The 27,649-nt window shown below is 38.3% G+C and overlaps 1 protein-coding gene across 2 annotated transcripts; it reads left to right on the top strand.

Moving 5' to 3' along the window:
- The first annotated feature begins 1,427 nt into the window (after window positions 1-1,427).
- On the top strand, window positions 1,428-26,968 carry PDCL (phosducin like). Of its 2 annotated transcripts, none has more exons than XM_043989975.1 (4): window positions 1,428-1,610; window positions 20,487-20,657; window positions 23,746-23,927; window positions 26,221-26,964. In XM_043989975.1, exons 2-4 carry the CDS (start codon window positions 20,492-20,494, stop codon window positions 26,773-26,775), a joined length of 903 nt encoding a protein of 300 aa, XP_043845910.1. In that variant the 5' UTR covers window positions 1,428-1,610; window positions 20,487-20,491; the 3' UTR covers window positions 26,776-26,964. The 2 variants fall into 2 exon arrangements, with proteins under 2 accessions (XP_043845910.1, XP_043845909.1); XM_043989974.1 differs by lacking the exon at window positions 1,428-1,610 and adding an exon at window positions 1,746-2,786 and having other exon boundaries at window positions 26,221-26,968.
- Window positions 26,969-27,649: the final 681 nt, after the last annotated feature.

Here is a 27,649-nt window from a genome sequence, read left to right on the forward strand (position 1 = left end):
CTATCAAGAATTAGGCCTCAGTTAATCCAAGGCATGGAAGTGCATGCGTACTCTTTAGCTGGGCAAACAATTATACTGTAGTTGTGATACAACACATGTGGCTTTTATTGGTACTGCACATACCCACTGTACAGCCACTTGGGAGTATCGTGGTTAGCTTGCAGCATCTGCTGTCTGCATTTATACTGTTTATCGCATATTCTTTTCCCTGAAAGTTTAAGAAAATGTTTTTTCTCGTTGCATTGATTACATTTTATAAATTTGCTTAGCTGGAAAGTTTGGGAAAAGAGGCCTGTTTGTCAATTGTACAACCGATTGTGAAGCTCTAGTGTGAATATTTTTACGTCTGTATTAGACATTTTCTTTGCAAATCTATTGTTCGATTGAAATGTAAATGAAATTAAAGATGGTGTACACCCATCATGTATAAAGCAGGCACCATCTCTAAGATGGATTTAAATGCTCATTTTTAAGGCATATACTCAGCTTCTATTTAAAACTATAATTTAAAATAATTCTGTACAATGAAATAGGGGATATATATGGGAATAAATTCTATTCCATTTATTTCAATTTGAATTTCCAAATTGTAATGTTTCCCTTTGTGCTATAGGAATAGGATTAAATGGGGGAAGGCCTGGACTCTCTACAGGCCTGTATTTGGGGGGAGGGCAGAGATGGAGCAATGAGGGTTGTGATGATACTGAATAGCAAAGAGTGAATTCTGTGTGTTTTTGCTGTAGCACTGAAGTAAAAAAAATAGTAGCTTTGGCTGTTCACAGAATAGAGCATCATGGTTTTCAGTGTTTGAGAGAAAATTGATGGAAAAAGTTTGCAGTACTTGACATGTATTTGCATGCACGAAATAAAATTATTTGTCCACCTTAAAGGGTTGTTTTGTTGTATTTCAGGTCATTTTCAAAAGGTACTTCAAAAAAGTAAAGTTTATATCACACATTATCTTAACTGATTTTTCTGCAATTTACTTTTGGCCATGCAACCCCCAGGAATCGGGGGATCCTACTCCCAGCTTTGCTACCGACTGTATGAAGCAGTTTTAATCTTTCTGGTTTTGTTTCTTCCTCTGTAAGATGAAAGTGTTATATATCTCTTAAGGTCTAATACAAAGTGCTAATATTCTATAGCATCCCTCTCTAAATCCTATGATTTTGTTTTGCAAAGGGCTTTCTTTAAGAGGCCTTTACCATTTTTCTTGCCCGGATCAAAATGAGTGGGGAAAAAAACATTCCCTTCAATTCTGCACAGCCCTTGGCCTTCTCGAAAAACAAATGAACTAGTGTGAATTGGCAAGCCAAGGTTACATGGAAGATTTTTGTCCTGAAGCGGGACTCTTAGACTGCCGTGTGTGCGGGCGGGGCGCGTTGTGATTGGTTCTAACTAGCGCGTGCGGACTGGGATCGGGGCGGTGTCTTCCCATGGATCTAGTCTAGTCTAGTCGGGGGTGCTGGTTTCCGGCTTCTCTGGGCTTTTGACGAGTCAGTGCTTGCCTTCCCGCCCTGCTCGAGCTTCATTGGTAGCTCTCAACTTCCTTTCCGTGTCCCGGAGGCGGAGTTGCCCACCGGACGGGACCGGGGAGTGAGCTAAGCAGGGTTAGCTGCGCGGGAGCTTCGGGAATGGAATAGGGGAGGGGTTGGGGGGCGGCGGGGGAGAGGCGGGGAGCGGGGAGGGAAGGGTGCGCTGGCGCAATTCTGTATTGACGTCAGTCTGCGCTGTCCTCCACCTGACTTACCGGGACCCGGGCCTGGAGGAAGCCGCAGGGCCTCGGGTTGGGAGACTAGCGGCCTCCCTCGCCCTACCCATCGCCTCATTTTCTAATCAAACGGGGCCCACTCCACCCCCTTACCTAGCGAAGCTCACCTGCACCCCACTTCTTTCCCTCCTGGAAGCCCCGGCATTGCTAGAAATCAACCAGCAAGCATTTGTTAGGCACCTACTGGTATCAAGTACTAGGCTAGACCAAAAATGAAGCAGCTCTCGACCCAAAGGAAGTTAACGTGCTACAGCAAGGACACATTTTGTATATATACTGTATACAGTATATGTATTTTATATAATGTGTGTGTATGAAATAAATACAAGGAAGTTTTTTGAGAAAAGGAACAATTAAGAGTGTGGGAATTAAGAAAAGCTTCACGGAGGAAGTGGCTTTTGATTCTAAGAGGCCATTTGAAGAACAAGGGCAACGTTCTAAGCTTGGGGGGTGCATAATGCCAGAGACCAGGTGTAGTGTAGTGTGTGAGGAGCAGCCCAAGTTAGACTGAAAAGTGTGTGATGGGGAGTAATGTCTAATAAAGCTAGAAAGGTGACTTTCTAGCTAACTTTTCACAGTATCTACTTTTATCACAATCTTTGGGCCAGATTGGGAAAGACTTTAATGCTAAAGAAATTTTTTATTTGGTCCTTGAAATAATAAGAGAGCCACTGAAGTATATTGAGTTTATGAGTAATATGGTCAGACGTGGGCTTTAAGAACATCACTTTGGCAGCTGTGTTGGCGTTTGGATTGGAGAAGGGAGAGATTGGAGTCAGGGAAGACTGTTGTAATAGTTCAGGTGAGAGGTGATAAGGGCCTTAACCAGTGTAACCTGAGTCTTATGGAGTCCATGTATAAGTGGGAAGAAGGGAATGTTCAAAAGAGTTACGTAGGTAGGAAGATGTTGTGGAGATAGATTAGCAAACTGGGTTAGATGGGAAGAAGAGTCAAAGATGATGGAGGTTGTGAAACTGAGTGACTAGAAGGATTATGGTGCCCTCAGCAGTATTAGGTAAGTTTGGAAGAGGGATGGATTTTGGGGGGAAATAATGAGTTCACTTTTAGACATGTTGAGTTTGAAGATGCAGGAAAGCCAGAGTTCTAGCCATGCTTTTTTCTGTGTGACCTTGATCTTGACACAGTTCCCTTATGATTAAAATGAAGGTATTTCCTTCTAGCTCCAGTAGTCTGACTTTCTGTTCCCTTTTCAGCCCTAATATTCTTCATTTTAATCTTTCTTCCAGCTTTGACCATATCCAGTCAAGCCAAGGCTTGTTTCAACAGCACCAGAATATCCCTTGTCCCATTCTCTCACAAGTTGCCTTGTGAGAGTCTCTGCTTTCTTCAGTCTGTGGATCTTAAAGGGAAAAGACAGGAGAAAGGGAGGAAGTCATTGACTATAGTACCGGAAAGTGGTAATAACTAGGGTGGTGGCTGTGTGAATAAAGAAATGTATAAGAGAATTTGCTTTAAAGTAGGCTAGGTGACTTGGCAACTGGTGTAGGGTTAAATGAAGGGTCAAAGATTATTCTGAGGTTGTGAATCTGAGTAATTGGCAGGATAATGGTGGCTTCATCACTTAGTAGGTTGGAAGAAAGATGATTAGTTCAGTTTTAGACATGCTGAATGTTCTCATACCAGTAGATAACACAAAGTTATTATGTTCAAGATATGGGATTGGAGCCAGGAGAGAAGCTAACAGTGGGTATAGATTTAGAAATCATCAGCATAGGTAAGTTCATCAAAGGAGAAATTTTACAAAGTCCCAGGCAGAACCTTGGGGAACAGCTACACTTGTAGGGAGGAAATGGATAGTGATCTAGCAAAGGTGATTGAGAAGGAACAATCCCACAAGTAGGAGGAGAGCAAGAAGAAAGCAGTGTCACAGAAGTCAGTGGAGAAGGAAAGGATATAGAAGGACTCTGTGGTTGGCATTGCCAAAATCTGCAGAAGATTAAGAAGAGCAGTTCAGGGATCATAGATTTAGAGCTAAAATAGACCTTTAAGGCCATCTAGTCGAAGATCATTCATAACTTTTGAAAGAGCAGTTTCAGTAGAATTGTCACTTCAGCCAGATTGAAAGGAAGGCTAACAAGTGAGTGGGTGGTGAGAAAGCATAAGTAACAAGTGTACATAACTTTCTTTGAGTTTGCCCTCAAAAGGTAAGCTTGAGGGGAATCTTGAGGAGGATTTTCTAAGGATGTTAGATGATATGGAAGGAACCAGTAAACCGGAAGAGATTGAAAATGAGAGAAAAAGGCATTTATCCTGAAACAGAGCATGTTCCAGAAGAATGTAGGAGGTAAGATCAAGAACACTAAGAGAGAGGGGCAGCTAGGTGGCGCAGTGGATAGAGTACCGGCCCTGGAGTCAGGAGTACCTGAGTTCAAATGCGGCCTCAGACACTTAACACTTACTAGCTGTGTGACCCTGGGCAAGTCACTTAACCCCAATTGCCTCACTAAAAAAAAAAAAAAAAAGACCACTAGGAGAGGATTTGTATTTGGTAAAGAATTGGATCATGTAGGAAATGTACAAAATTTTTGAGGTATGGAGATGAGGGGACTCATAAGGAATGACCTAACTTTTCTCAGCAAAGTAAGATAACAGGTCATTTGCACAGAGAGAGAGGTGGGGCTGGGGCCTGAGAAGAGAAGTTTTTAAAAAATCCTCAGTGTAACAAAGGAAAAATAAAAGGAACACAGTCTGCAGTGAGGGCTTGATTGATGCTACACAACATGATGTGTAGTAGAACCCAGGCATCATGATCATGTGACTTCCAGCAGCATTTAGAAGCTTGGGAGTAGTATAACCCTCATTGCCTGCAACAACAACAACAACAACAAAATAGGCTTAGGAATGAGGCAGAGGGAGAAATACAAACACACTTTAAGAGGTGGTCTAAGAGGAGTTTCAGAGTTCAAGATCATGAAGTTTTAGGTCATAATAAGGTCTTCAGGTGTGATCAACCTGTGGCTGGCTGGGAGAATGAATGTAATAAATCATGAGAATTGAAGTGTTTGATAATTGGGAGGCCAAAATGTTCAGAGAAATACTATCATAAATATTATGTCCTCAAGGATATGGGAGTGAATTGGGGTGAAAAACAAGACTGATCCAGATATTAAACTCTCTGAGAAAGGAGAGAGTGATGTGAAGGCTGGTAGGTGAAAGCAACAGCAATCTAGACTGAGATAGATGGATTGGTTCTGCAACTAAGGGCATTTGCTGAATTGTAAAAGGGGAAGGTCTGGAAATGGCAATGGGAAGCAAGAAGTGTGCTGATTGCATCTGGCCTGGTGTGTTGAGGGGCATCAGAAAGTAACTAGCACTAGAGAGAGAATGTGTGGAAAGGAATGAGGCGTTTCAAGAGAAGCCTGAGTTTCCCTGTATGTTAGAAGATGAAAAGTGTGAGAGAAAAGAGATAGTGGATCAAGAGGAGTTTGTTCATAATAAGATAGGTCTTCCAAAAGATAAAGTAGAATTGGCAGGCAAAGTATGGGGTCCAAAAAGGAGTAGGGCCGAACTAGATTGGAATAAATATGGGGAGAGGTAGGAGAGGAAAAGGGTGTATTTCTGAGTAAAAGGAGACTCTAGTTCACAGGGATTAAGTAAGCAAGGTGGTAGTTTGCTAGTTAAGTACTAGTTAATGAGAATACTGAGGAATGAAACAGGGATCTGGAGGGTTAGTGATAATGATGGAAGAAGTCACAGGTTCCTAGCAGTCCTAAGCAGGAACAGCCACTTCATTCTTTTATTCTTCTTCATCTCAGTATCTGTGAGGGGGTTGGTGCCAGAAGGATCAGAAGTAATTAGGAGGAATAAGTGGAAAGGACCCCCTTAACCATAATCCTTGTAAGGAACTGGGCTCACAATAGGAGCAGTAGTGGTTTCTCTGCTCAGACTGTTTGGTGATATTTGAAAGGAGTGGTCCTGGGTTGAGTGGTTGAGAGTAGTGACAGATTTGAGCACTCATATAAATGTTGCCTTCTTTCACCTTAGGACAGTCATTATTTGAAGATCTCAGAGGGTCCCAGGGATGAAAACAAATACACTTGACTCAGAGGAAAATCTCTGGCTGTCATTCAGAGCATGCTATTTTAGACTTGGATCTCACAGCTCTGGTTGGGGAAACAGCATGGCACAGCTGGCCTCAAGAACTAGCAAGACCTGCATTCAAGTTCTGTCTCTGACATGTCCTGGCTATGGGACCCTGGGCATGACACTGAACCTCTCAGTGCTCTAGACCAGAGGCAACACTCTTGAGTGTAGCCTTAATCCAATTAAAATGCAACTGGGAAATACCTAAGAAAAGAAAAATACAGTAGAACATGGATAACATTAATCTGTGGTTTTCTAAGTTAATATGCAGTCTGCAGGGATCTTATGTACATTTTAGTGGCCTCTATTTCTATTTGAGTTTGACACCACTTCTCTAGTATAGACACCTTGCTGCAGAAATGTGCAGTCCTGTATTGGTAGAGGGAGTTTTCCTGCCAGTGTTCCCTGTACCCATGATGTCCCAGGTCTAATCCATGTCCCAATCTAGCAATCTTGATTGTTTGGTTTCCTAGCCTATCTCACATTAGATGCAGCAGATCACATAAGAGAGTTGAGGGCTGCTGGGAGATAATTTAGTTCATTCCAGTGGGTGCACATTCCTAAGTCCAGAAAGTGATAACAAAATAGTGAATGGAGAAAATAAGTATAAAAAGTCTGCATATTAAAAGCATAGCAGACAGGCATTTGTTAGTTGAGGAACAAATAATCTTTTAAAACTCGAGTGCTTTATAATATACATAGTTCTATATCCCAGTTGATATTCAAAATGATGATCCAAAATCATCAAGACCACCTTAATTTAATGTTCTGCATACCTTGTTCAAATTCACATATGTGAATTTGAAACTCTTAAGTTGCAGAGTATCATGGGCCTGGAATCTAAAGAGCTGGGTTTGAGTCTGGCTCTGCCACATACTGGGTAACTTCGGCAGATCATTTCTCTTACCTTACTTTTCATTATCAATCCCAAAAGGAACTTGGACCATTTGAATTGTGAAGTCCTTTCCAGGTCTAAGTCTAATGGTCCGTAAGATTTTTTCCAACTTTAATATGCTTTAAAGTTTACATTAAGATTTGATATCAGACATTGGAAGTTACATTCTAGACTAAAATTGGCATTTAAATGTTTTAAAATGGCAATGCTTTGCACACAGCTTAATGTTAAATTAATATTTATATTCAAAATTATTATAATAAAAAGGGTGGATTTCAAGAAATAAACTTCAGTTATTTGCCAAATCCAGACATAGGAAACTGGTTCCCCATTGAGGCTAGATAAATAAGACATTGTTCTTTATTCTTTTGATGAAGCTTACTATATTTGAGGCAGTGGGAAGAGCCTTGGATTTGGGGTCAGAAGACTTAGGTTTCTTTTTTAAAAATTATATTTTTGTTGATGGCTTCTGTTTTTTACATCATCATAAAGATTCCCATTATTCCTCCCCTACTCTCTCCCAGAGAGCCATCTTATTTAACAAATAGTATTTTTCTAAATGTGGTGTGTGTGTGTGTGTGTGTGTGTGTGTGTGTGTGTAACCAGCACAACTGATAAATTGAAAAAGTCAGAAAACATGTGCAATAATCCTTGTGGACCTCCCATCTCCACGAAGAGGTGAGTTGAGGGTGTCTTCTTTTATCTCTTTCACCTTGCTGAATCTTTATAATCTTGTTACATTTACTTTTTTTTTTGGTGAGGCAATTGGGGTTACGTGACTTCCCCAGGGTCACACAGCTAGTAAGTGTCAAGTGTTTGAGTCCACATTTGAACTCAGGTCTCCTGAATCCAGGGCTGGTGCTTTATCCACTGCGCCACCTAGCTGCCCCATAGTTACTGCTTATAGTGTTTTCTTGGCTCTATTTACTTCACTCTGCATCAGTTTATGTAGATTTTTTCATTCTTTTTTCTATTCATTACATTCATAATTTATAGTACAGTAATATTTAGTTACACTCATGTACTACAGTTTGTTTAGCTATTCTCTAATTGATGGGCATCTATATACTTTGTTTCCAGTTCTTAGCTATCACAAAAAGTACTGCTATAAATATTTTGGACTATATAGGGACTTATTTTTTATCAATGGCTTCCTTGGGGGATAAGCCCAGTAATAGTGTCTCCAGTTCTTAGGGTATGGACATTTTAGTCACTTTATTTGCATAATTTCCAATTGCTTTTCAAAGTGGTTCTACTATTTTACAATCCTACCAACAATATATTAGTGTACCTATCATTCTACAACCCTTCTAACATTGACTTTTCCCATTTTGGGTCATTTTTGCCAATTTGAAGGGTGTGAGGTGAAATCTTAGAGTTGTTTTTATTTGTATTTCTCTCAGTTATTTCAAGCATTCTTTAATGTGGTTGTGAATACTTTGCAATATATATATACCTTTATTTTTGTCTATTTCTTGGATACTAAACTCTTATTAGAGAATTTTGATACAAAGATTTTTCCCCCTTTTTACCACTTCTCTTCTTACCTAGGGGCAGAAACTATGCAGAAGCTTTTCAATTTCAAGTAATCAAAGTTATCTTTTTTTAATCTTTTGTGTTTGCCTCTCTCTTTTGTTTGGTTAAGACTATATCGCTTACGGGGCAGCTAGGTGGCTCAGTGGATAGAGCACCGGCCCTGGAGTCAGGAGTACCTGAGTTCAAATCTGGCCTCAGACACTTAACACTTACTAGCTGTGTGACCCTGGGCAAGTCACTTAACCCCAATTGCCTCACTTAAAAAAAAAAAAAGACTATATCGCTTACTCCTAGCTTTGAGAGGTATTTGATCTGCTTCTTTTCAAATTATTTTATGTCCTTTGATATTAAGATCGTGTATCCATTTAGAATGTATCGTAGAATATTGTGTAAGGTATTCATCTAATTAATTTCTGCCAGACTGCTTTCTAATTTTCCCAGAACTTTTTATCTTATAAGGAGTTTTTTTCTAGATAATTTATGTTTTCAGCTTCATCAAACATTGCATTATTAAGTTGCGTTGTTTCTGATTCTCCCTTGTCTAGTCTTTTCCATTGATCTATCTCTGTTTTTTGACCAATATCAGATGGTTTCTATGACTGCTGCTTTATAATATAATTTGAGGTCTGGAAGTACGATTTCCTTTTCATCCCTATTAATAATTTTCCTTGATATTCAAGATCTTTTGTTTTTCCAAATGAATTTTGTTGTTATTTTAACAAGTTCTATAAAGTATCCCCTTAGTAATTTGATTGGTGTGTCATTACAAGCGTAAGTTAACTTTGGTAGTATCGTAATTTTTAGTATAGTGGCATGGCCTAGTCATTCATGAGCGCTAAATATACTTTTAGCTATTTAAATTATTCTTTATTTCTTTAAGGAACACTTTGAAATTGAATCTCAAGTCTTTTCTATGATTTGGTAGGTTGATCTCCAGATATCTTATGTAGTTATTTGGAATGGGATTTTCCTATTTTCATTTCTTGGATTTTGTATAGAAATACTGTTGATTTTTGAGCTCATCATTTCTTTTTTTTGTTTATTTGTTTTTGTTTGTTTTTTGTGGGGCAATGGGGGTTAAGTGAGTTGCCCAGGGTCACACAGCGAGTGTCAAGTGTCTGAGTTTGGGTTTGAACTCAGGTTCCCCTGAATCCAGGGCCGGTGCTTTATCCACTGTGCCACCTAGCTGCCCCAATACTGTTGATTTTTGAGGATTTTTTTGGTAGCCTGCAATTTTGCGGAAGTTATATTCTCAGTTATAAATATCTTTGCTGATTCCCTACGACTTTCAAAGTATATCATTATGTCATCTGGGATGTTTTATCTTTCTTTACCTCTCTTTATTCCTTTAATTTCTTTTTTGTCTTAATCATGTTCCTAGCATTTCCAGAACATATCAAATAATAGTAGGGGGAATAGATGTCCTTGCTTTATTCCTATATTTATTGGAAATTTCCTAGTGTATCCCCATTTGCTTATGATACATACTTTTGGTTTTAGATAGATGCTTTTTGTGGTGCTAAGAAAGGTCCCTCTCTATGTATACTTTATAAACCTATATGGGGTTTTTAGCCTGAAAAAGTTGGACTTTGTCAGACTTTTTCTGCATCTGTTAAAATGGTTATGTGGTTTTGCATGTTTTGATTTTTAATATGACTAATTATGTTGATAATTTTCTTAATATTGAACCATTTTAAAATCCCATTTGGTCACAATGAGTGATTTCTTGGATAAATCATTGTAGTCTGTTTGATAAGATACTATTCACAATTTTTAATCAATATTAATTAATAGTATTGGCCTGTAGTTTTCTTGTGTTTTATCTTTCCCTGGTTTAGGCATTATGACTATATTTGTCTCATAAAAAGATTCTGGTAAGGTACATTTCCCCCCCTCAATTTTTGAAGTATAGTTACTAATTTTTCTTTAAAAGTTTGACAGAATTCTCCTGTGAATCCACAGGGCAAACAGTTTTTGTTCTTTGATAGTTCCTTTATAGCCAGATCTCCTTCCTTTTCTGAGATTGGGGTTTTTAAAATTTATTTAATAAACATTTTTATTTAAAGTTTGAGATTGAGTTATTGAAGATCTCTATTCTTCTCATAGTTTGGATATTTTATATTTTTTAAGGTATTCCTCCTTTTGCATCCTCAATTTTCTTAGCTTATAACTGTGTATAATATGTTCTTATTATTCTTTTTATTTCTTCTGGTTTTGTTGTGATTTTCCTTGTTCATTTGCTATTTCATGGATTTAATTTTTTGCCCTTTTTAATAAAATTAAAGGTTTAACTGTTTTATTGGTCTTTTCAAAGAACTAGCTTTTAGTTTTGTTCATTCTTCCAGTGGACTTTTTTCTATTTCAACTTTATCTATTTTTCTTCTAATGTTAATACCTCCTCTTTTGAGATTATTTTAAGTTTATTTATTGGCTTTTTAATTTTTTGTTGTTTTTTTTTTCTTTCTTTCTTTTTTTTTTTTTTAGTGAGGCAATTGGGGTTAAGCGACTTGCCCAGGGTCACACAGCTAGTAAGTGTTAAGTGTCTGAGGCCGGATTTGAACTCAGGTACTCCTGACTCCAGGGCCGGTGCTCTATCCACTGCACCATCTAGCTGCCCCGTGGCTTTTTAATTTTTTAAAATGCATATTCAGTTCATTAACTTTCTCTTTTTTCTGTTTTGTTAACACATGTTTGTAGGGATAGGATTTTTCCCTCAGAGGACTGCTTTAGCTGCATCTTAGAAATTTTAATGTTGTTTCATCATTGTCATTTTCTTTCACATAATTATTGTTTTAAAAATTTTGTCTTTGACTCATTTAGGATTTCATTGTTAAGTCTCCATTTGATTCTGTATTTTTTGTTTGTGACTCTTTAGTCAGTGATTATGTTTATTGCCTTTTGGTTTGTAAAAGATAGACTATTTCTGCTTTTTTGCCTTTGGTTGCAATATCTCTGTGCCCTAGTACCTGGTCAGTTGTGTAAAAGTTCCATGTGGTGCTGAGAAATATGTATATTATTTTGCAATCCAGCGTTGAAGATGCTTTAAGTCTTTTAACTCTTTCTCCAGCAATTCATTCAGTTCCACATTTTCCCTTTTATCTTCCTGTTAGATTTATCCCTAACTGAGAGAGGGATATTGAAATTTCCTGTCACTGTTGCGTTACTTTCTATGTTTTCTTAATATTTCCTTTATTTGGATCACATGCTAAGGTATTATAGCATATAAAGTTATTATTGATCCAGTTGTCTGTGGTTATTTTTAGGATAATGTAGTTTTCTTGTTTATCCCTTTTTATTTTTTGAATGTTTATTTTTGCTTTGTAAGATAGCATGATGTAGCTCCTGTTTCTTCGTATTCACTTGATGCGTAGTAAATTTTTTTCTCCTCCTCTCAGTTTAATTTTGTTTATGTATGTATGTATGTATGTATGTATGTATGTATGTATGTATTTTTGGTGAGGCAATTGGGGTTAAGTGACTTGCCCAGGGTCATACAGCCAGTAAGTGTCAAGTGTCTGAAGGTGGATTTGAACTCAGGTATTCCTGAATCCAGGTCCAGTGCTCTATCTACTGCACCACCCAGCTGCCCCTATGTATTTATTTTTTAAAAGTGTGTTGTTTTGTTTTTTAAGCAAAAGATTGTAGGGCTTTGTTTCTTTATCCATTCTGTTGTCCTTTTTTGGGTTTGTTTTATTGGCTGAATTGATTCACATTTTTTTTGTTTTTGTTTTTTAAGTGAGGCAGTTGGGGTTAAGTGACTTGCCCAGGGTCACACAGCTACTAAGTGTTAAGTGTCTGAGGCTGTATTTGAACTCAGGTACTCCTGAATCCAGGGCTGGTGCTCTATCCAATGCGCCGCCTAGCTGCCCCCTTGATTCACATTTAAAAGTTATGAGAATTGGATTTATAATTTCCTGCATTTATCTCTACTATTGGATTTTTCCAAGTTATATTTTTCCTCTCCTCCTTCTGCTGTATACATAATACTTTATTTCTTCAATTCAATCCTTTTAAGGTGCCCCTATTCCTATTGGCTCTCTTCCCCTCACTTCCAATCTCCCTCTCCTGCTTATTATCTCTTTCCTTTTAGCGTTTGGCTTATTAGTTCCTTTTCCTCTCCTTCTTTCATCAGGTTATTTAATTTTCCCTTTTTCCTCCCTTTCAGTCAACTAGATTCCCTTTTCTTCTCCCTTTCCAGTAGTCTTGTTTATTAGTTTTTAAAATTTCATTTTCTGTGCTCCTTTCTAGAGAGGGTTGCTCTCATTCTTTTTATTATCCATCCTTTTTGTCTACACTAGACCCTTATTCTCTGGTTCATGACCCCTATAATTATTGAATCTTTCTATTCTTTCTTTTCCTCATAAAATGAAGGCTTCTAATATATTTAACTTTGAGCCTATTCTAGGCTCTTCTCTTTTTTGTTTTTTGTTTGTGTGTGTGTGTGTGTGTGTGTGTGTGTGTGAGAGAGAGAGAGAGAGAGAGAGAGAGAGAGAGAGAGAGAGAGAGAGAGAGAGAGAGGCAATTGGGGTTAAGTGACTTGCCCAGGGTCACACAGCCAGTAAGTGTTAAGCATCTGAGGCCAGATTTGAACTCAGGTACTCCTGACTCCAGGGCCGGTGCTCTATCCACTGAGCCATCTAGCTGCCCCGACTCTCCTCTTTTTTAAAGATGAGGAAACTAAGGCCAAACAAGGTTAGATGACTTGGCCTGAGTCACACAGCTAGTAATTGTCAGAGCTGGGATTGAAACTCAGATATTCCGATTCTAAGGCAAGCCCTATTTCCATTATGTCATGGAGAGTAAGAATGCTTAATAATTTAATATTGACAAATTTCTATATGTAATTGTATTGGTGAATGCATGTGTTTGTACTTGCACATGATAAAGATGTAAAGGTTGTGGAAAACCGGCCATCATGTTGCTCCCCTGCTCATAGAATTTCAGTGGCTCCCTTTTGCCTTTAGGATAAAAATATAAATTTTATATATAAAATATAAAATATCCTTCTTGTTATTTAAAGCTGTTTTACAATTTGACCCCAGCTCATTTTTCTAGGCCAGTTGTCATTATCATTATCATTATTATTATTATTCCAGTGGCACTATGCTGCAGACCTCCTTGCTCTTCCCATCCAAGGAATTCTATCTTCTGTCACTGTGCCTTTGTATATGATGTTGCCTATGCAAGTATGCCTATGTTTATCTTTCTGTGCTTCTGTCTTTTTGGAATGCCCAGCACCTTTTCAAGGCTCACATCAGGAGACACTTCCTTAAGAGAACCTATTCCTGATTCTGTCAGTTTTTAGTTTTCAACACCTCCACCCCCATCACTCTGTTATTTTTGTAGGTAGTCTATGTTTACTTCTCTGTGAATGTATTATGTCCCTTCCCTCTCCTTCCTTTCCCCCAGTAGATTGTAAGCTACTTGAGGGGAGGAACTATTTCCCTTTTGTATTTTTATCCCTAATGTCTAGCATAGTACCTGGTATATAGATAATTGTTGATTTATTGAAGCAAAGTGGTTAGCCCGGCAAAGAGAAGACTTCTGGAATAACAGGTGTTTAAAGCTGGAAACAGATTTAGATTTAGATAGATTTAGAGCTGGAAAATCTTTTTTTTTTAATTTATTTTTAAAAAGTTAGTATTTTTCCCCAATTAAGAAATGGTCACAGGCTATGAACAGGCAGTTTTCAGATGAAATCAAAGCTATTGCCATATGAAAAAAATGCTCTAAATCTCTATTGATTAGAGAAATGCAAATTAAAATAATTCTGGGGTACCACCTCACACCTATCAGATTGGCTAATATGACAAAAAAGGAAAATAATAAATGTTGGAGAAGATGTAGAAAAATTGGAACACTAATGCATTGTTGGGGGAGTTGTGAACTGATCCAACCATTCTAGAAAGCAGTTTGGAACTATGTCCAAAGGGCTATAAAGCTGTGCATACCCTTTGACCCAGTAATACCACTAACTACTAGGTCTGTATCCCAAATAGATCATTAAAAAGGGAAAAGGACCCACATGTACAAAAATATTTATAGCAGCTCTCTTTGTGGTAGCAAAGAATTGGAAATCAAGGGGATGCCCATTGATGGGGGAATGATTGAACATGTTGTGGAATGTAATGGAATACTAATTGTGCTGTAAGAAGTGATGAGCAGGCAGATTTCAGAAAAACCTTGAAAGACTTAAGTGGACTAATGCTGAGTGAAGTGAGCAGAACCAGGAGAACATTGTACACAGTAATAGTAATATCGTGTGATGATCAACGGTGATAGATTTAACTCTTCTCAGCAATACAATGATCCAACACAGTTCCAAAGGATTCATGATGTAAAATGTTCTCCACATCTAGAAAAAAGAACTGTGGATTCTGAATGCAGATTGAACCATACTCTTTCTACTTTGTATATGTGTGTGTGTGTTTTTCTTTTTTGAGGTTTTCGCCTTTTGTTCTGATTCTTCTTTCACAACATGACTAATGCAGAAATATGTTTAATGTGATTGTACATCAATAACCCATATCAGATTGCTTTCTGTCTTGGGGAGGGGAGAGGAAAGGGAAGAAGGGAGAAAAAATTGGAACAAAATCTTATGAAAACAAATGTTGAAAACTATCTTTACATGTAACTGAAAAATAATAAAATACTTTTATGATTTAAAAAATCGTATTTTGTTTTTCCCCAATTACATGTAAAAACAACTTTCAGCATTTTTAAAAAATGAATCTGATTCTTTAATTTTCAGACAGCGGATGTTTATTACCTAGTTGAGCTTATCTTTTTGTTTGTTTGTTTGTTTGCAGGGCATTGAGGGTTAAGTGACTTGCCCAGGATCACATAGCTAGTATGCGTCAAGTGTCTGAGGCTGGATTTGAACTCAGGTCCTCCTGAATCAAGGGCTGGTGCCTTATCCATTGCACCACCTAGCTGCCCCTAAGCATTTGTTTTTAAAATTGAGTTTCAAATTTTCTCCTTACCTCCCCAGAGAAGATTATACATTGATATTTTCATTTGCTATACACGTGTAGTCATACAAAACATTTCCATATTAGTCAAGTTGTAAAAGAAAACAGACCAAAAACAACTCCAAGAAAAATAAAGTTTAAAAAGTATGCTTTGGTCTGTATTCAGACTCCCATCAGTTCTTTCTCTGGGGATGGACAGCAGTTTTCATCATCATAAGTCCTTTGGAATTGTCTTGGGTCATTGTATTGCTAACAGTGGTATTTTCTTCAGGAATGCGAAAGTCCTCAATTTCATTGATTATCCTTTTTTCCCCTCTGAAGGAGTATACTTAATTTTGTTGGGTATTGTTTCTTTCTGGCTTGCAATGTTTTCTCCTTGACCTGGGAGCTCTGGAATTTGGCTGTAATATTCCTGGGGGTTTTCATTTTGGGATTGTTTTCAGGACGTGATCAGTGGATTCTTTAATTTTCTATTTTGCCCTCTGGTTCTAGAATATCGGGGCAGTTTTCTTTGACAGTTTCTTGAAGGATGATATATAAGTTGTTGTTTTTCTTTTTTGATCATGGCTTTCAGGAATTCCAAAAAATTTTAAATGATCTCTCTTGGATCTATTTTTTAGGTCAATTGTTTTACCAATGAAATATTTCTCATTGTCTTCTATTTTTTCATGCTTTTAGTTTTGTTTTTCTTATTTCTTGATTTCTCATAGAGTCATTATCTTCTACTCACTCAATTCTAATTTTTAAGGAATTATTTTCTTCTGTAATCTTTTGTATCTCCTTTTCCATTTTGCCAGGGTTTTTTTTGGGGGGGGGCAAGGAGGGTTAAGTGACTTGCCCAGGGTCACACAGCTAGTAAGTGTCAATTGTCTGAGGCTGGATTTGAACTCAGGTCCTCCTGAATCCAGGGCTGGTACTTTATCCACTTCACCACCTAGCTGTCCCCAGTTCTTCATTTTAAGGAATTGTTTTCTTCAGTGATTTTTTTTGTATATCTTTTTCCATTTTTTCAGTTCTACTCTTTATTGATGAGCTATGTTTTATTTTTTCCCCAAAATTACATGTAAAAACAAATTTTAACATCAATTTTTAAAACTTTGTGTTCCAAATTCTCTTCTTCCCTCCCTACCCCCTTTAAGAATTTGAGCAATTCAATATGTTATACATGTGTAGTCATACAGAACATTTCCACATTAATCAGGTTATGAAAGAAAACAGACAAAAAATACTTTAGAAAAAGGAACTAACAAAAAAATTATGCTTCAATCTGTATTCAGTTCTTTCTGTGTACATGGATTTCATTTTTCATAAGTCCTTCAGAGTTGTCTTGGATAATTGTATTGCTGAAAATAAGTCATTCACAGCAGATCATCTTACAATATTGCTGTTATTTTGTATACGGTACACTTCACTTTGCATCAGCTCATGTAAGTCCAGGTTTATTTGATAGCATCTTGCTTGTCATTTCTTATAGCACGATAATGTTCCATCATAATCTCATCCCACAATTTGTTCAGACATTCCCCAGTTGATGGGCATCTCCCCAATTTTGAATTCAACTTTTTTTTGGTTTGTTTTTTCTCTCTTTTTGGATACCAAGATAGTTGTGGTATTACTAGGTAAAAGAGTATGCATGGTTTTATAGCCCTTTGGCCATAGTTCCAAATTGCTTTACAGAATATTTGAATCAGTTTACAACTTCACCAAGAGTGTATTAATGTCTCATTTTTCCCATGTCCCCCACAACATTTGTCATTTTCCTCTGCTGTCCTGTCATCAAATCCAGTGGGTATGAGGTAGTACCCAGAATTTTTTTACCTGAATCTCTCCATTCAATAGTGAGTTAGAGCTTTTATTTTTTTTTAATATGGCTATAGGTAGCTTTGATTATTTCATTTGAAAACTTCATGTTTTTTGATCATCTATCAATTAGGGAATGGCTCATATTTTAACAAGTTTGACTCAGTTCTCCATGTTTGAGAACTGAGGTCTATCAAACAAATTTGCTTCAGTTTTTTGTCAGTTTTGCTTTTCAAGGCATTCTTTTCCTCATTGAATTTTTGTACCTCTTTTTTGGGAGGGGGGCAGGGCAATGGGCGTTAAGTGACTTTGCCCAGGGTCACACAGCTAGTAACTGTCAAGTGTGTGAGGCGGGATTTGAGCTCAGGTACTCCTGAACCCAGGGCTGGTGCTTTATCCACTGTGCCACCTAGCTGCCCCTGTACCTCTTTTGCTATTTGTCCTATTCTGTTTTTTAAGGTGTTATTTTCATTTTTGTGCCTCCTTTACCAAGTTGTTGGCTCTTTTTTTTTTTATTATTTTCTTGCATCACTCTCATTTTTCTTCCCAATTTTTCCTCTACCTCTCTTATTTGATTTTTAAAATCCTTTTTGAGCTCTTCCATGGCCCAACACCAATTCTTATTTTTCTTTGAGACTTTGGATGTAAGAACTTTGACTTTGTTGCCTTCTTTTGCATATGTATTTTGATATTCCTTCTCACCATAGTAACTTTCTGTAGTCAGAATTTTTTTCTGTTGTTTGCTCATTTTCCCAGTCTATTTCTTCATATGTGTTTGTGTATCTGTGTATATATGTACACACACAAACACATATCAGATTTTCCCCCAATTACTTGTTAAAAAAATTTTAAACTTTTTTTAAAGTTTTAAGTTCCAAATTCTATCTTCCCCTTCCTCATCTCCTTTCTCCCAGAGACAGTAAGCAATCAGATATAGGTTATACATGTGCAGTCATGTAAAACATTTCCCTATTAGTCATTTTGTACAAGAAAACTCGAATAAATGAAAAAGAATGAAAGAAAGAAAATGAAAAATACCATGCTTCAGTCTGTATTCAAACAGTATCAGTTCTTTCTCTCGAGGTGGATAGTATAGTTCATCATTAGTTTTTTGGGATTATCATCGATCATTGTATTGCTGAGAATCTCTTAAGTCATTCACAGTTCTTCATCATAAAATATTGCTGGTATATTGTGTATAATAATAATAATTGCTGTTATATTGTATATAATGTTCTGGTTCTCTTCACTTCACTTTGAATCAGGTAATGTAAGTTTTTCCAGGTTTTTCTGAAATCATCCTGCCTGACATTTCTTATAGGACAATAATATTTCATTACAATCATATAGCACAGCTTGCCTAGCCATTGCCCAATTAACGGCCATCTGTTTGATTTCCAGTCCTTAGCTACCACAAAAAGAGCTACTATAAATATTTTTGTACAAATAGATCCTTTTCCCTTTTTTTTTTTTTAATATCTTGGAGATATAGACCTAGCAATGGTATTGCTGGATCAAAGGGTATGCACAGTTTTATAGCCCTTTGGGTATAGCTCCAAATTGCTCTCCAGAATGGTTGGATTAGTTCACAACTCCATCAACAGTTCCAGCCTATTTCTTGACTTTTAACTCTGCTTGCGGGGTGATGGAGTCACTGTCCCAAGCTTCAGGGGTTTTGTGCAGCTGGTTCAGAGATACTTCTAGGCACTTGTAAGTTTTTAGTACTTCCGAGGTTGTATAATCTGAGGAGAGCCGTGTCTGTCCCTGGCCTGTCCTCTGGTCTGTGAGCCACCATAAGCACTCTTTTCTGCCCTGGAACTGTGATGAGGATTCCTTCTCCACTGTGGCTTCAAGCTCTGGTGTGCTAGTGTTCGTCCTTGCCCTCAGACTGGCACGGAGCACTATGACTTGGATCAGAGTATGAGCAAACCAACAAAGCCCCTGGTGACAGCAAAGGGACTCCTGTAATCACCTGACCAGTTGTTCTACCCCTTAACCATCTGTGGGTTGAGAGCTCCAAAAGCAGCCACTCCTGCTGCTGATTCAATGGCTTCCAAGGTCTGTTCCTGGTTTGCTGGGGCCAGGTCTATGATGCTGGAACTATCACTGCCCTGGGCTCTACTTTTACCTTGTGGGGAGAGATCTTTTCCTCCAACTTTCTGAGTTGTCTTGGGCTGGAAATTGCTTTGCTCCATCCTATTGTGGATTCTACTGCTCCAGAATTTGTCTGGGGGCATTATTTAAAGGTGTTTGGAGGGGGTTGGAGAAGAGCTCAGGCCTTTTCTCTGCCATCTTGGCTCTGCCCCCTGGAAAATATCTTAAAGATGATGTAGTTTCACCCCCATCATTTTACAGTTGAGGAAACTGAGACCCAGTGAGGGAAAGAGACCTTTCTAGAGTCATAAATCTGAGATTAAAACCCAAACCTTTGACTTTTAACTCCAGTGCTGTTTCTACTACTTTATATTGTTTCTGTCTTCAAATATAACAAAAATTATCATTTATACTTGTATAGCATTTTTTTTTTTTTGGTGAGGCAGTTGGGGTTAAGTGACTTGCCCAGGGTCACAAAGCTAGTAAGTGTCAAGTGTCTGAGGCTGGATTTGAACTCAGGTCCTCCTGACTCCAGGGCCGGTGCTCTATCCACTGCACCACCTAGCTGCCCCTGTATAGCATTTTAAGATTTATAAAATGCTTTTCTTATTAACTTTTTGAGGGTAGGTAGTATATGTGTTATTATTCTCATTGTAATACTTACCCAGTGTCACACAGATAGAAAATGTCAGAGCTAGGACTCAAGCACAGCTCTTCTGATTTCAGGACCAGTATTCTTTCCAACCAAAGCAAATATATTTAAAGAGCTATCGTGTAGGAGATGCATTAAACTTAATCTGCTTGTACTTAGAGGGCTATACTGGGGCCATTTTGTGTAAGCCACAGGGAGGCAGGTTTTGGTTCAGAATCTTTCCAGAAAGCCTCAGAGCTATCCAATAGTGGCATGGACTGCTTTAGAAGTTATTGAATTTCTCATGACTTAGAAGTTCTGTAGGCAAAGATGGATATTTGCTTCTTCTAAGTATGAAGTACCATAGTAGATAGCACATAGGACTTGAATCTCAGTTGGAATCTGGCCTCAGACACTCTCTTGCTGTGTGACCTTGGGCAAGTCACTTAACCTCTTTTCAGCCTCAGTTTCCTTATATGTAAAATGGGGATAACAGTAGTCCAGGGTTGTTGTGAGGATCAAATGCATTAGCATATGCAAAGTGCTTTGCAAACCTTTAAGCAATGCTGTTATTAATATATCTAATTATTATTATAGAGGGAGTTCATGTTCAAGTTGGGATTGGACCAGATGGTCTCCGAGGGTCCCTTATAACACTGAGATTCTGTGATTCTCTACCTTTAGACACCATGACGACCATGGATGATAAGCTGCTCGGGGAGAAGCTGCAGTACTACTACAGCAGCAGTGAGGATGAAGACAGTGAGAGGGAGGACAAGAATAAAGACACTGCATTAGGTGACTCTGTTCCTGGAGACACTGAGCTGGCCAGGGATGGCATCACAGTTAACACAGGTACAGGAAAACTGTTGGACTAATCATTTTGGTGATTTTCTGATCTGCACAAAAGGATACAGTATGACTTTGTTTTTATAAGTACTAAGCCTGTGAATAAGTGGATTATATCTCTAAATTTGGACAATAGTAGATTATAAAAATGAATGATTGAGATGTAGCTTCTCGAGGTCCACTTTGGTTTTTCTCCTATACTAGGTTGCCTTTTCCCCAGGAGGAGACAATCAAGTGTTACAAGAAATCTGGCATCTTGGAAAGAGGAGTAGAGTAGCCTTGGAGTGAGAAGACTGAAGAGACCTTCTTTAGTGTCCCATCTTTGCCACTGGCTGGTAGTATATAAGGAGGGAGAAAAAGACCAGAGGTTTTTTAGTAGATTTCAAGCTTACTATAAGTCAATACTGTAACATGACTTATAATCTTACACTGCATTAATAGCATTATAGTTTTCAGAAGTAGAGAGATAATTGTCCCCTTCTTCTGACCCTTGGATAGGACACATCTAGAGTATTTTGTTCCATTTAGGGCACCGTATTTTGGGAAGAACGGTGACAAACTGGAACATATGCAAAAGATCGGGCAGCAAAAGGACTAGAGACTATACTGTATGAAGATGAGATAAAGGGAGTGATGACAGCCTAGAGAAGAGAAGATTTAAGGGGACAGGGACACATCCTTTGTCTTCAAGTATTTCAAAGGCTTTCATGAGAGAGGATTTATACCTGGAATCAACTTGACCCTATAGGACAGGAACGAGGAGCTTAAAGGGCAGAATTTGCAAAGAAGCTAATTTTGGAGTGATATAAGGAATGTTTTAAATAATTAGGACTTTTCAGAAGTGGAATGAGCTACCATGCTACCCATCATTGATGGTTTTCCAGCCAGGCTAGGTGACCACTTGTTAGTGATATTATAGTGGGGATTTCTATTCATTTACAGGTTATACTAAGTGTTGACCTCTGAAGTCCCTTCTCTTCTAAGCCCTGAGGTTCTGTGATTTCCCTTCTCTGGGCCTCAGTTTCCTAGTCTGCAAATTGAAGTGATGGGACTAAATGGTCTTTAATGTCCCTTCCAGTAATTCACTGAGGTCTGTGGGGCCTTAAAAAATAGACAAGACTGTGTTATCTAACATTATTAGTGGCCATGGGATCAGTTTTTATGATATTATGCATCAGAGGTTATATAACAGATATACCAGTTAGCGTCATTCAGGTCCCCAACCTAAATATCCTGAATTAAAGTTCTAAACAGCAAGAAATAGTAATTGTGTTTGTTACATTCCCCTTTTCTGCTCCAGTGAAAATAAAGTTGTTTCTTGTGCCCACTTGACTCTCAAGGCCTAGGCAGACTGGAATTCTGGATCAAAGAGTTCACATAAATCACTACCACTGCCATCATTTGCATGACTCACGTTAATATCTCACTTTAAGGTTCACAAACCACTTTCCCCACAACATACTGTGATATAGGTAGTTCAGGGGTTAGTAACTTCCAATTAACAGGTGAGGAAATTGAGGCTGAGATTCTAATCTAGTTCTTCTGGAGATTAGCCTGTGTTTTTGGATTATCAGTTTTACAGCTTTGTAGAGGATTAGTTAGAGTGGAAAAAGACATAATTCAAGGAATCTAATTAAGAGGCGGTCAGTAAGGGGAGAGGTGATAAAAGACTGAACTACAGTTGTTATGTGAGTGGAGAATAGGATGGATATAAAGGTTGTACAACTAGAATAAACAATGTCTTGTAACCATTTGAATATGGGAATGAGAGAGGGAAGAGTGAAGGGTGAGTTGAGTTTATGAACTTGGTTGAAAAGACTGTCCTTGGAACATGCAGTTGAATATCAGTCAACAAACTGTAAGTGCTTACTTTGTGCCAGCAACTTCAGGTTAGAACTCTAGAGAAAGATATAGATTTAGTAGTCATTTGCATAGAGATGATAGTTGAACCCATGAGCATTGATGAGATCACTAGGAAAAAAGAGTATAGAGGGAGAAGAGGGCCTAGGACAGAGTCCTGGGGTACACCCATTTAGAGGAGGTGGCATTAGATGATCCTGCAATGCAGGCTGAGAAGGGTGGCCAGACAGGTAAGAAGAGAACCACAACAGAGTATCACATCATTGAAAACCTCATCAAGACAAGCAGGCAAGATATATGTTCGGAAGAAGGTGATTTTCGGCAGTGTCAGATTCTTCAGAGAGGTCAGGAAGAGCAAAGGCAATTGGATTTATCACTAAAGAGATCATTGGTGACTTTGAAGAGAGTCCCTTGAGTTGGATTATGAAAACAGAAACCAGGCTGCAAGAATCTGAGAAGTGAGAAGGTAGAGGCAGTGAGTGTAAACAGCTTCTTCTAGGAGTTTGACTGTGAAGAGAGGAGAGATACAGGATTAAATTTTGAGGGGTTAGTTCAAGTGAAGGCTATTTTCTTTTCTTTCTTTTTTTAAAGGATAGGGAATATCTGGGCAGCAGGAAATCAGGATAAGGAAAGATTGGAATTTGGGGGAAATTGAAAGGGCAAGCTCTCAGAGGAGACAGAAGGAGATGTGATCAATGGCACAAGAAGAGAGGTTGGAATTGGCAAAGATAAGGGCTATCTCTTTTGAGGTTGCAGCAAAGGACAGAATGGAGGATGACATTGAGAGGACTGAAGTGTAGAATTCAGGAAAATAAGGATGGTCTCCCTTTTTTGCTTTTTTTTTTTTAATTTTGTGAATTATGATGCCAAGTCCTTTGCTGAGAGGAAAAGGGGCTAATCTGTCATTAGATTTTATATAGTGCTTTTCTCACAATGGTTTTGTGACTTAGGTAGTATGAGAATGATTATCTCTGATTTCTAGATGAGTAAACTGAGGACATGTAATATAATGTCAGAGCTGGTAAGGGACCTTTGAGAACATAATAGTCCAGTTTTCTCATTTTACATAAGAAGAACTGAAAATCTGCAGAAGTGAAACGACTTGTTTAAGATCACGCAGCCCAGTGTCAAACCATCTCTCCTGATTCGCCCCCTTTTTCTGAGCCATCACATTTTTTCCATTCCATAACAGTCAACAGTGATTTACCATTCCTGTGGTATCTTGTGCCATCAGGTCCAAAAGGTGTCATCAATGACTGGCGCAGATTTAAGCAGCTGGAGACAGAACAGAGAGAAGAGCAGTGTAGAGAAATGGAAAGGCTCATCAAGAAGTTGTCCATGACTTGTAGGTCTCATTTGGATGAAGAGGATGACAAACAGAAACAGAAAGATCTTCAAGAGAAAATCAATGGGAAGGTAATTTTGACCCAAGCATTTCCAGGGAATGTGTCCAGGATATTAGAGACCAAACTAGTTTATAAGAGAGAATAAGCATTTATTAAGGACCTACTCTATGCTAAGAGCTTTTTACAAATGTTATCCCTTTTGATCCTCACAACTCTTCAAAGGTAGGTACTATTAGTATCTCTGTTTTACAGGAAACCAATGGAAACGGGTTAAGTGACTTGCCAAGGGTCACATAGCTAATAAGTGTCTGGAGCTGGATTTCAATTCAGGTCTTCCTGATTCCAGGCCCAATGCTCTATCCACTGTACCACCTAGAAATAATAATAAAATGCTTATTTCTTTATTGTAGAGAATGGTGAGATTGAGTTTGGGTTTTGTTTTGATGATTGTTGTACATTTTTTATTCCCAGTTTTATTTAAAGCCAAAAAACTTAATGCCTAAAAGTGTCCTGACCTTTGCAATTAGCAACAATATTACCTTGGGCAAGTCACTTCTCTGGGCCTTTATTTTTTCCTTTGTAAAAGGGGATAATAATAGCTGTACCAACCCCTTCACAGATCTGTTGTGAGAGGAGTGCTGGGCACTTTGATTCTCCAATAGTTTTCTCTTGATACAATTCATAGAACATCTGGCCCAAAGTAAAGAAGACTTGAGTTCAAATTTGTCCTATTTGCAAACCTTAAGGTGCTGTGGAAATGCTGGTGATGCTGGTAATGATGATGATGTTTGTTTTTGTGGGTATTGTAGGTGTTCTTCTTTCATCTCTACACACCCCAACCCTTTAACATCTCATCCTTTTCAGTTTTTGTCTGTTTTGTGAATCCTTAGTTGAAGCAGTCCATATTTTGGCTCTATTGCTCATCGTCAAGCATATCCACCTTTTCCGGTCATACTTATGGCAACTTGGTAGTGTGGTGCTGAGACTGGGGTAGAGAGAGTGCTAGACTTGGAGTGAGGAAGACCCAAGTTCAAATCTTACCTTAGACAATAGCTGGGTGATTTGGGGCAAGTCACTTAACCTCTCTCTGTCTTAGTTTCATCATCTGTACAATGAATGAGGTTGGACTCTCTGGCCTCTAAGGCCCCTTTCATACCTCAGTTTATGATCCTGTGTCTTTACTGATGCCTTTCAGATCCCTTCCTACATAGATTATCCCTGTATAGCTATAGAAATGTGACATCATTATTATTACCACCTAATTACCATTTTTTCCTCTATGACAGTGGCGTACATTTTTTTCCCATTTCATTTGGATCCATTATCACTAGATATGAAAACTCACATCTACTGAATACTACCAAAATGAACATTATTTCTATATTATAAATTCATACTTCAAATAATGTTAATTGGTTCCACAGAAAAAAATATTGGGCAAAACAACATTATGAAGGACATTTGTTCCAAAGGAAGCCTCCCTAGTAAGGGACATAGAAAAGGGAGTCAAAAGTATGGCTGAGGGGCAGCTAGGTGGCGCAGTGGATAAAGCACCAGCTCTGGATTCAGGAGGACCTGAGTTCAAATTTGGCCTCAGACACTTGACACTTACTAGCTGTGTGACCCAGGGCAAGTCACTTAACCCTCGTTGATCCACAAAAAAAAATGGTCTGGTCTCAGATGATTGACTAATGCCATTTCAGCAGGGTAAGAGATGTTATAGTGAAGCCTGGTTACTTTGTCCTCATTATGTAACTGCAAAATGACATTATTTGGGGCATTGTTAGGTGAGTTATGTCTATTTTAAAGTTATTAATAGTTTGTATTTCTTGGGTTGCCTAAAGGACTTAAGTGTAAGGCCACAATCTACTCAATACCATGAGAGTAGGAGGGAGAGTATTGAGAGAAAAAAGGGTGGAGAAAGAAGACTGAAATTTGAATAGCATGTGTTCCTCTACATAAGTCCTCTAGTGTCTCATTGTGGTAGCTCATATGTTCATTGTAAAACTAGACCAAGAGGACAGAAGCTCTGGCATGTTTTACAAGCCTATAAAGGCTTCATTTACAGGCCGGTGATCAAATCTGAATGTTGCCTCAGCACTAGTCTCAGGAAGTGAAGAAAGAATCATCACCACAGAGTTGAGAGACAGGTGATTTTTTTTTTGTCCCAGCAACTCTTGAAAACTGTCTGTCTTAGTGCACATTTCAAATTCTCCTAGTCTGCAAGAGAAGAAGGGTTTGTGACCAAGCATTTGGCTTTGAAGCCCTTGGTGATCCTTTGTCACTGGAGACCAAGGGTCCTTTTTGTAATTTGTGCAGCTCGTTTTAGCAATACATTTATCAACCTCTTGATCCCATTGCAGATGACTTTGAAGGAGTATGGCATGATGAATGAGGAGCAGGATGATGAAGAGTTTTTACAACAATATAGGAAGCAACGAATGGATGAGATGAGGCAGCAGCTACATAGTGGGCACCACCAGTTCAGGCAGGTATTTGACATCACCAGTGGGGAAGCATTTTTGGACACAGTTGATAAAGAACAGAAAAACACACTCATAGTGATTCACATTTATGAAGATGACATCCCTGGGGCAGAAGCAATGAATGGCTGTATGATCTGCCTTGCTGCTGAGTACACCTCTGTCAAATTCTGCAGAGTGAAGAGCTCCCTCATTGGAGCCAGCTCCCGGTTCACCAATAATGCTCTTCCTGCATTGCTGATTTATAAGGGAGGAGAATTAATTGGTAATTTTGTCCGAGTCACTGACCAGCTTGGAGAAGATTTCTTTGCTGTAGACCTGGAAGCATTTTTACAAGAGTGTGGTTTGCTCCCAGAAAAAGAAATGGTTCTGCTGACATCAATCCATAACCCAGCTGCAGGTTTCAGTGAGGATAGTGATCTGGAAATAGATTGAAGTGGTAGGAAGAGGGACTACTAGTGTAGGGGTGAATAAGTACAAGTAGGGGGCTTGTCTTCTGAGGCACATGGCTATATGCTTATTTTTGTTCCTTCCTGTGCACTTTGGCTTTTTGCCTATTCTTTGTAAACTCCTTTATTATATGTAAAATTAAAGGTTCTTAACATTTCTTAGATTAAATCAATAAAATGTTGAATCACTGTGTGTCTCATAGGAAATTGTCTTCAAAGTTGTGCAAACAGGAAACAACTTATTTGCCACGGATCTCATACATAATATCTTTGTTATCATTACCAATCAATATTTACTTAGCATCCACATGGCATTGTTCTGGAAACTGTCTTTAGATGATTCCAGCAGTCCCTTCCAGCTCTAAAACTCAAGGATTCTATAATTAGAACTTTGTTGACTTTATAAATGTTGTAATTACTTAAGCAGACACATTACTCTGTGAATACTCTTGGTCAGATGCTTAGCCCTGGAAGGTATCACATTCTTTCCAAGTCCCCTTACCCTGTCAATCCCTTGTTAAAATGTTCCAGATGATATATATGGGTAAAATTCTGATTATATTAATGAGTAAGTGGCCTTTGCTCTTGGCAATGACATTGTGTTACTGCATTAAATATTGAACTACTTTCTTTTTTTTTTTTTTTAAGTATTTTATTGGGGGCAGCTAGGTGGTGCAGTGGATAGAGCACTGGCCCTGGAGTCAGGAAGACCTGAGTTCAAATCTGGCCTCAGACACTTAACACTTACCAGCTGTATGACCCTGGGCAAGTCACTTAACCCCAATTGCCTCACCAAAAAAAAAAACAAACCCCCAAAAAAAGTATTTTATGATTTTCCAGTTACGTATAAGGATAGATTT

This window comes from Dromiciops gliroides, chromosome 2, assembly GCF_019393635.1.
Source record: "Dromiciops gliroides isolate mDroGli1 chromosome 2, mDroGli1.pri, whole genome shotgun sequence".
Taxonomy (NCBI): domain Eukaryota; kingdom Metazoa; phylum Chordata; class Mammalia; order Microbiotheria; family Microbiotheriidae; genus Dromiciops; species Dromiciops gliroides.